This window comes from Etheostoma spectabile, chromosome 21, assembly GCF_008692095.1.
Source record: "Etheostoma spectabile isolate EspeVRDwgs_2016 chromosome 21, UIUC_Espe_1.0, whole genome shotgun sequence".
Lineage (NCBI taxonomy): Eukaryota > Metazoa > Chordata > Actinopteri > Perciformes > Percidae > Etheostoma > Etheostoma spectabile.
In genome coordinates this window covers 14,207,641-14,218,164 of record NC_045753.1, presented here as the reverse complement: position 1 = coordinate 14,218,164, position 10,524 = coordinate 14,207,641, and the positions used below count along the sequence as shown (strand labels likewise).

General features: G+C 37.1%; 1 protein-coding gene across 3 annotated transcripts in view; it reads right to left on the bottom strand.

The window, feature by feature from the left end:
* The window catches only part of LOC116671747 (cytohesin-1), a 21,882-nt gene extending 17,598 nt beyond the window's left edge, over positions 1 to 4,284 (bottom strand). For 2 of the 3 annotated variants that reach the window (XR_004327341.1, XM_032503210.1), the window contains exon 1: positions 4,197 to 4,284. Coding sequence is in view for 2 of the 3 variants with exons in the window: in XM_032503210.1 (XP_032359101.1) it covers positions 4,197 to 4,284 (88 nt within the window). In the remaining variant the exon portion in view is untranslated. Of the gene's footprint in view, positions 1 to 1,667; positions 1,869 to 4,196 lie in introns of those variants that run through there. The other variant, XM_032503211.1, reaches the window with a different exon arrangement.
* Positions 4,285 to 10,524: the final 6,240 nt, after the last annotated feature.

Below are 10,524 nucleotides of genomic sequence, written 5' to 3'. Positions count from 1 at the left end.
CAATCTTGACTCCTCCCCCCCCCCACCTCAGTGAGCAAAGCATCAAACACAGGCTCCCCCACGTGGACACCGGTGTCCCAGAAAGAAAGAAAGGATGTGCAGTTTTCCATCTTCAAAACAGTGTTTGGTGAAGAAATAAGGGCAGTGCAGACATGACTCACATCTCCTGGACATCAGCAACAACCAAAATTACAACAAATTACCAACAGCTCACTGTGCTGGCATAATTAAATAATTCTCTGCTCATCACATCTGTTTGCTCATATAGAACAACACACACATGCACCAACAACAGCTCCCTCATCATTTTGGTTCATTGTTTCACGCACTGGATTGCAGCTGACCCAGGACCTAAGGCAAAGCAGTTAGGACTAGACAAATATCTGGGTTTTGAGAGTGATATTTTTAGCGTCTGGCAGCGTTCACAAGGCAATATTGGTCCATTTCCGTGTTCACCGGGCAATAATTGTACACTTTAACATTCAATGTTCTCTGGCTCAGAGGGCAACAAGCTCAACAGTTTACCATAATCCTGCGGTTATGGTAAACTCCCTGGTGACTGATCGCATTCACACAGCCCAGTGAAGTCCAATAAGAGCGCAGAAACAAATCCAAGCAGCAGGGGAAGACCAGGGGAGAGAAACTGTGCCTTGACACAGAAAAGGAAAAACATCCTTGTACGTGACAAAGAGAGGAAGTGAAGAAAATTATTAAAACATCAGCTGCTATCTCAGGGTGGTGACGTATTTTAAAGTGAAGTATTTGTCGGGTGGGAAAACACTTAATGGACCACCAGTATTATAACAATACTTAAAAAACAAGGTATTGCTCACAAGTGGAAAAAAAACTACGAAAAGCTCCCTGGACTACTGGTAGTTCTGATATTTCCTACTTGAGAGCAGCAGCTACAGCGTAGTCCATTTTGACAGCATTTACTTAACTGACAGAATGAGTCATCTTATTTCAAATCACATTTGGGGAAAATTTGTTTTGACAGTTTTTTTTTTTTCCAGAGCTGTAAAATACCTCATTGTAAAGCACATCCTGTTAGAGTGTCTCAAACGTTTAGAGGAAACACTAGTGCAGTTGCGAGGAAGCTGATTTACTTAATTGTTATGTTTTTGTGGCAAGTTCTCCCTCTCTGTACTGACCTTTTGCAGTGTCTCCACATCGCTGACAGTGTCCAACACTTTGGTCACAAGTTGGGAAATGAGCAGAGAAGTGCATGCAGCCAAGTCAACTAAAAAGCCTCAGTATTTTTGAGGAAATTTCCTGAATTTCCAACCGATAAAAGGGGGCATTGATTGCATTTATAGACACGTGAACTAAAGTACTGTAGGCTACAATAAGCACAACCCCCCATGAGGTCTGGCCTCACTCCAGATTAATAATAATGGATCCCTTGTGCCAGCTAATAAAGACTGCCAAAGAGCATTAACAAAAAAATAGTCAGATGAGGACTTGTCGATTTAGCTTTGGTGATAGGAAATGCCATGTCAAAACACATTAAACTACCAGGTATTCAGACAACACATACGTGCTCACTTTAGTTAGCGTTGTATTGCGTTAGATAAAGTTACGTTAGCTAGTTAGCTAGCTAACCTGGTTTACGTTAGCCCCTAGGTTAGCTAGCTCACATTAACTAAAGCGGGCTAAGGCCAACTTACCAACTCCGTCTTCCGACTTTAAGACCATGTTTGTGCTGTAGGTCAACGCTGGCTCAGAAAACAGCGTTAAATATGTCACTTTAAAGTAACTTTAAAGATCAAAAGGTGAAGCTATGTATTCCCTCCAAGATACCGTTAGACTTGCAGTTAATGACAACTGTCTGGTGCAGAGAGACAGCCGGTGTTGGGGCAGGATGACGTAGGCGCGGCTTCAACGGCAGCAGCCAATCAGAGAGCGGATAAGAACAAACAACCATCTATCTATCTATCTATCTATCTATCTATCTATCTATCTATCTATCTATCTATCTATCTATCTATCTATCTATCTATCTATCTATCAAAAGACACTGGTAGGTTAGAAGTCTAAAAAGACAATTAATTTTTACTTACTAAGTCCAAATGATGAAACACTAAATCAAACTGTGACTTTTGAAGTTAAGTTTATGACATTTTAAGTCATAATTATGACATATTAAAAAATTTGAACTGACTTGACTCAGTAATTTACTGTCCTTTTGACTCTAAGTTATTGTGGAGTGGAAGCCTGTCTTGTTATTTTTTTTTTATAATTTTCAAAGCTTGTCTATCACTTCACTTATTTTTATTCTGTGGTGGAAGCGAGAGAGAGAGTGTAGAGAGAAAAAGAGAAATGAAAAAAGGAAAGTGTTTGCATGCTAACATCTATGTGTATTTATAGATGTGTGTTTATATTGTGTATCTCTGGTTGCAGCTGCATGGCCACAACGTAAATTGTATATGTCTTTTGGCCAGGAGATACTGTATGTGTAAATGTTCCACTTCATTCAATTTGTATCACTCCACCTTGTTGTGTGCAAAGTGAGGAAGGGCATTAATGCAAGCAAGAAGAGGATCCACGACTCAACAAGTAGCAAGCAAAAAAATAAATAAATAAAGTATGTCCACCCACCTGCTGAAGAAAAGAGAAATATTTATATAAATGGGTGTGAAGCCAGTGGGTGAAGGAAGCAGGATTGATATCAGAGGATGGGTGCACGGCTTGTGTGTGAGGATAGAGGAAGGGAGAAGAGAGAATGTAGGAAAGGATAGAGGAAAGAATTGCAGCTGTGCGCTTGAATCAGTGCTTTATTCAGAGTTTGGACACACCAAAAACAGGATGTGCTGAGGCGGGGCAGGGAAGAACTGCTGCAATTTAACAGTTTAAAGGGTCAGCTCATGGAAAGATAATTTGGGGTGGAGACAAAAAATCTCTTAAACAGTCTCTGCTTCCCAAAGCAGATCAGGATATAAGGATTGGATAAGTTAAACCAAAACTATCAGCATGGCTAGAGATCAGTGAGAAAATGAACGTTTGATGACGTAAACAGTAAATGTAAAAGATATGAATCATTTTTGTGTTTCTTTTCTTTTTGAATGTTTCAGGGGAAGTCTATCAGATATGGCATGTGTTTTTGACTCCGATTGTACGGGTCCGAGGGAAGAAAAAATTACAGAAAGAACAAAACAAAAAACAGAAGAAAAAAAAATAATTTAAAAAATAAAATGGGGGATAGTATGTAAGACATACAGGTCATGCAGAAGTAAGACAGTTGTTAAAATACAAGTAGGCATATGTACTAATAATAATAGTAGTGATGATGATAGAAAATACTAAAACATAATTTCTCAATGTACTAGTTCATTCTATTTATAACCACTATAACAATCACCACCACACAATAGCTATCACAAATTAAAAAGGTAAAAGAAAGAAAATAAGAAATACCTAGTAATAGATAATTGTTAAAAGAAGCTATAGCTTATTGAGTAAATCTGCCTCCCAGTTAAAGGGTTTATTTGTTAAATCACCACTGTTGCCGAGTGCCAAATTAAAAAGAAGAAAGCAGATGAAACAACAAGAAAATAAAAGGGGAAGTCCAGAAACAAAGCTCACAAACGCCGTACAGCGAGTGGAAATAACCTGCCTCAGCACCATGCTGCTTTCATTGCGTAAGAATGACTTTTAAATGAACACACTGATACAGTGTGAGAGCACCTGAACAGAGGGAGATCAGTGGGCAGTGATTGAGATTATGTCACTCGAGCACCCACTGTAGAGGAGGATCCTGGACCAGAGGATGATGTCTGTGCGTCATGTTTTCAAATCAAGCCCACAAACACACACACACACACACACACACACACACACACACACACACACACACACACACACACACACACACACACACACACACACACACACACACACACACACAACAGAACATCACCACGGCAACTGAACACTGATGGCATTTTGTTCCAGTCTTGCTCTACATGTTTGTCATTTGTTTCTAGGCTATCAACGGTCACACAAAACCAACAAAAGACAAGTAATAAGGATGTCAACTGATTCCCAAAGCACTTTTAAACTCATGAAAAAAAAGAGAAAGCAACTCAAACTGAAGGTTTACTTATCAAGGCACACAAAAAAAATTCCCACAAAAACTAAACCAACACATTTCTATTTTGTAAGATAACAGAACAAGGTTTTATTTTTGCAACACTCACCTGTGGCTGTAGCAGGTGCCCCTGGACGCACCGTAGCACAGAGAAACGCCTGAAAACTGGAGGCACACAGCTCACTTACAGTCCCCATAACAACACAGTGTGTAATTAGGAGTTTGGGACAAAACGGCGTTTGAGGCTAACGCTATTCTCTCGGCATCTCTTTGCAGTGAACTCCCCTCTTAAGCCGGCTTCATACTCGACTAAAATGCTCAAGCTGGCCTCGGCAGGAAGCTAAGCTCCTTGAAAAAGCTGGGCTTTTACCTCTCGACTGCCACCAGACTCTGACAGACTCTCGGAAAAAACACTCTCCACTCTCCACTCTCACTCTCTCTCCTCCCTCTTCCCTCGTGTTCACACACTTGACCTCACCGCTGAATTCCGCCTCACACACAACACACTTTTACCATACACAAAAACCTGTCAGCCTTATAATACATGTTATATATGTAATACATCCTGCATATGAAAATGAGACATATGCTGTATTTATAGACACCCACCCACTGCTTTGGTTGACTTTGCTTGTGTCACTTTGAACAGTTGTTAATGTATTCCTGGAAGTGATGACAAATGGAATGGGGACAACACCAATCCGTCTCCCCCCGGAAAACACACACACACACACACACACACACACACACACACACACACAACCACACACACACACACACCACAACACAACACAAAGAGACCTTCTAGTTCGTCAGAGGAGCTAACACACAGAGTATACCTGCGTTATTGCATATAGTGGTGAAAGATAAAGTAATTCTGTAATTGAATATATTAGGTATGTAAAAAGAACTTTAACTTCAAAATATTGCTTCAGTGCTTTTTAAATTTTATATTCAGTCAGAGCTTTTTATATTTTATATTAATTGCGTCCAAATAAACATCTGGATGTCAGTCTTTGTATATTTTGGTTTTGTTTCGGTTTTAGGGTATTTTTAATGTGTTATCCTGTAGTGTGTGTGTGTGTGTGTGTGTGTGTGTGTGTGTGTGTGTGTGTGTGTGTCATTATGACAATATTGACTAAATTATCAAATTATGTCAATATCAAATCTAAAGTGAAAAATTGATCACAAAATGTTAATTATGCACTGTTATATTCTCATAAAAATGTTATAATTTGCTTTATATGGTTGCTGTGTAGTTCTAATCTAAGAGAAGGCATCTTAATATATAAACTAATATGTTTGTAAGAAAATAACCTGCAAAGTAACTTGTAGCTATTGCTGCCAAATTAATGTGGTGGAGCAAAAAGTGTGCCTCTGAAATGAAGTACAATAAAGTAGCATAAAACAGAAATACTCATGTAAACAACTAGAAGTACAGCACTTGAGTAAATGTACTTATTTCCACCACAGCAGGTAATCCAACACAACGACAACACCAACGATTGTTTCAAAAACTCATTAAAAATCTGGTACAGATGGAACCTAGAAAAAAAACAATCAATAATCAATTAGTATCAGGGGTAGCAAATTTGTAATACATTATTAATCATTGTAGATGACATCTGGCTCTTGTTTCTGTGGAGGTTTGAGGTTTTCTCTTTTAAAACAGAAAGGCGCCTTGCCAGCTAAATGGATTTCATATGGCAGTAGCACACAGTAGTCGTACTTGTAGAGTTATGGCAGAAGTAACAGTATTAGTTGTTGTATATGAAAAAAAAAGAAAGTTAAATCGGTCTAAGCAGAAGCGGTAAACGGCAGACTTCATTGTATTGGAAGAGGTAGCAGCTATTAATCAAAACCTGATTAATCATTTAGCTGATTAACACAAATGTAACCCTTTATGTAATAGTAGTGGTAGAAGTAGTAGTATCACTACAACTGATTAGAATGACTTCATTACAGGATGAAAGTGTTCCTATAACGCACATGTCTTGTAACGATTCACTGTAACAATGTGTGCATTTTGCTATAGCAAGTGTTTCAGCTGCTGCTCTATATTCCCCTACATATGTGAACTCTGGCTATTTATATTCTGCATCTGCTGTTAAGGACCAGGGCCATTTCAGGTGTGAGTGTGATATCATTGCCCCTTCAAGCTGCCTTTGAATTTGATTTTGCTTTGATTGGTTCTCCATTTTTTCACTTGCACTACATTTCCTATCCATCACTCCATGTATCTCGTTCACTCATTAAATCTATTTGAGTCTTTGATTATCTCCTTTCCTCTCTGGAGAGCTGACCTCTTTCTGTTGACCTCACAGGAATATCATGTTCAACTTTGACATCTTTTTGTGGCTTCATAAGATTTGGGATTCACAAAAATACAGTGAGTATAGATAAATACATGCACATGTATTTCCTGAAACCAGATGTCCCCGGTGGCAGTTGGTACTGAAAAATAAAGAGGAGTAGGTGGTGCGATGTAAGTGATCCTTTCGTGTGATTTGCATATAAAATGAACACAATGAGAGAGGAAAACTTTCCACAGTGTCCAAATGGACCTTTCTAAATACATTCAGTTGGATTTAGTTTCTTGTGTTAGACTGCCTGCTCAAACCATGGGAACACAAAATCAACATCATCTTGTCTTTCAGTGAAATACACTGGAAGTCAACGTGTTTTTACATAACCAGTGGTGGAAGACGTAAAAGTAACAATACCAATAAGTAGAAGAGCAGAAGTATTATCAGTAAGGAGCCTTTTAATGTTGAATGTTATTCTATAAGAAACTGATCATATTTTTAACACGTGTAGAGTATATAACTTGAATGTGACTGGAAGAAAAACTACCATACTTCCATCTGAATTGTTGTTAAAGGGTTAATGGAAATACTCAAGAAAACCATAAATATAAGTAGGCCTACTTGAGTGAATGTACCACTGAGTGAAAATAACAGCAATGCGTTGAAAGCCGCCAACAGTCACCTTCCTGTTGTTTGACTCACATGTAGGGTGAGTAATGTTTTTTGGCATGCTGAAGGCAAAGACAACGTGATTCTTTTGAGTGACACTCATCTCATGATGCATCATCTCATTCAGTAAGAGCGGTGTCCGCCAGGACGACAAAACCCAAGTCAGAAAAAGCTTAAAATAAAATCACAAAATAGAAACCTCAGTACTTTCAGATGCTTGTTCATCTTCTCTGTCTCTGGGTCTCAGGTATCCAGTGTACTCAACCTTATTTTTTACTTCTTTTAGAAAAGCTCACTCCTAACTCAAATGCATCTGGTTGTCATGACAACTACAAAAAGTGTACGAAAAAAAGAAAGTGTAATAACTATGGTATTAACCAAGACACCTCATTAACCTTTTTCTTGCTCATTAAAAAGCTTGTGGGGCTGATTTTCGTTTGCTTCTTTTCTTTTTTCTCCCTTTTTAAAAATTGTTTAATAACCTATTTTGTATTTAACATCTGTATAAATCACATGCAAACTATTTACTCTACAAACTGAATAAATTATAATATATTTAAAGCAAACATGTTGTCACTTTTTGACCTGACAATGGTGCTGGAAAAACATATCTGCATAAAGAAATCCATCTAATAGTTTTTGAAACAGTCGCTGTCAGTTTTAGCTGCTAGCGTTAATAAAGGAAGGGTGTGGGGGAGGTCGTCTGTCATTAAGTCTGTTGAGGGGAATTCAGAGTTAAAAGACAAGGTCAAAAACCAGTATGTCGACTCTAAAAGAATGCTAAACATGATCTGAATTTTATCAGGTGTTGTCCACCTATTTACATTTTTCAGGGATTGAAATGCATTAAATTAGAATAGTTTGTGTGGGGGTGCAGCTTACTTTCACCTGGGCTAATCTGCACATCTACACTACGTAGCATTTCTTTAAGTATTTACATTTAAGTGTTTATTTAGTATTTTTCTAATCTTACATACACAAAAAAGGGATTTCTGACCATCAGGTTTATGACCATTTGGGTCAATGTCAGGACATATTATAGATAATTTTGCTTTAAATATGTGAGATCTCAATATTTTTAATAGGTGAACTCCAGAAGTGAGTGTTACAGGGAGCACAGTTCGGACACAGTCCTTATAGAAAGACATGAATAAGTAGCTAATGAAATGAGCCTATGGCAGATGTAACGGCCCAGACAACTGAACAAGAGATGCAAAGCAATCTTTGAAATAGCAGTATGATAGATGGTAGACAAGATTTAAAAAAAAATAAAAGGATTGGAGGCAAAGGACCTTTGAAAAGATGAAACCCTCACAGTACAGAGAGAGACATATTTAGAGAATAATTCAGCTCCATTGCAATACATTAGACTAAAGTACATGAAAAAAGATGTCTTATGTCTTATGGTGCAAATTATTCAGATGATGTGAGTGTGAATGATGCAACCTTGAACTACGATTGCACACAGACTCACATTATTAAAAGTGTAACACAGTTTATCAGAAAACCTCAAACAATTTAGGGAAGTTTGTTCTCGATTCGGATTTTTTAGCATCTCACAAGAATGTCTGCGTTCCTTATTTAAGCCTCTGAAAGCCGGGTGGGGTACAATAGATGAACCACATGTTTTTTTAATACCAGTAAAATATTTCCACGCCCTCATTAGCGATGTATTAAAGAATATTCTTTCTGTGCTTTAAGTTGCTTCTCAGGCTTATCATAAGTTAGTATGTGTGCATTTAAGTTACATGAATCAGAGTTGTAGAAGTATTTTTTTTAATTTATTTAAAAACTTTACTTTGCAGATTCTGATTGATACAAAATTAAATCAACAACTAAATGATGCTGTATTATCATATATTAAGATAAGACTGTATTGATCACTTGGTGAATTTACACGCATGCTACCTGGCAGTATATACATTTACCAGCTGCATCAAAGTGATGTACGCATTCATGCATCAATAATCATAATTCAATAATATAATACAAAATTACTTTAAAATGGGTCATTTTGCATGAAGGGCACTTTAAGTATATTTTGACGCTAAAACTTTATTACTTTAGTAAAGATGTTGAATAAAGAACTCAACCTGTGGTTTTGCTACTACTTTTAATATCTGCGTACATCTTCCACTATTGTGTACATGTGTGTCTCTCTTTAGTTCAGTGTGATGGTAGGCTGGTGTTTTCCCCCTTGATTGTTACATATTATATTCTTCACTATATGTATTTTAATGCAAAACACATTGAGTGACACAAGGAGATACATAAATCAGAGTTGTAGAAGAAAATGTGGCTTGTTGACGTCTGCAGTGAAGCGTAAAGAGGCTGCTGGTCCTCTGGGGGCCACCGGGTGGCATCGCAACTACAAGGGAGTCAGGATGATGGTTATGCTGAAATGCAAGAAATATTTACTCCAGGTACCTGCAGCTTTGATAGACATAATGAAATCATTTTATTTTTTTCAGGTAAAGTTATTTGCATCCTTTATATGCATCTATTGCATGACTGTCAAATGAAGTTTTGTACTTACGTAGAGAAATGCTCACTAATGTCTTTACTCAAGGGAATATGTCCAATGTTTTATAAGATTGGGGCCTTTTAATAATGTATTAATCTAAAACGGCGTATCATACTCCGTCACTGTCACGGTCCACCAGTGTTGGAAGAAGTATTCAGATACTTTCACACTGTAGAATACTCAAGTAAAAGTCCTGCATTCAAAATTTTACTTGAGTAAAAGTATAAAAGCATTGGGGGAAAAGTACTTTAATTAAAAAAAAACAAAAAAGTCCTCATTATTGTAATGTTACCATTTCATGTACTCCATCATCTGATTATTATTACTATAACATTACTGGTAATGTTGAAGCCGGTCAACACAGCTAATTTTAACTACCATACTTTATACACATTTACCCTTACCTTTACCTTAATATATCATTTTAGAAACTGATGACAGGTTTAATATTTAAAATTTGAATCTGAAAAGCAACGGTCTGATATATTTTAAGAATATACAATATATAACATTCCCTCTGAAATTTAAAAGTAGGAAGTAGTTCAAGATGGAAAGTAAAGTACAGACATCAACACTAGTACTTGAGTTTATTATTGAGCATAGTGGGCCTGACATTGACACAATTTAGGAATACATATATATGTATGGGGGAAAAAAATGAAACTATCAATAATGTTTATTTAGAGATTCATGAAAATGCCATTTTTCCAACAAGTTATCTTGATTTAAATGTGTAAAATAGTCACATTAATATTACCTTATTCATGTTTTTCCGCCCAAAGTGCAACATAAAACTCTCTTCAGCTCATCATTTGATTCAGTAGAAATATACCACCAGATATAACAATGAGTAAAAAGTGAAATATTTATGAGTGGGAGATGTAGGGAGTCAAAGGACTTCTTGTTGCCTTAGGCCAACAATGTCAAGGTTTAAGTCT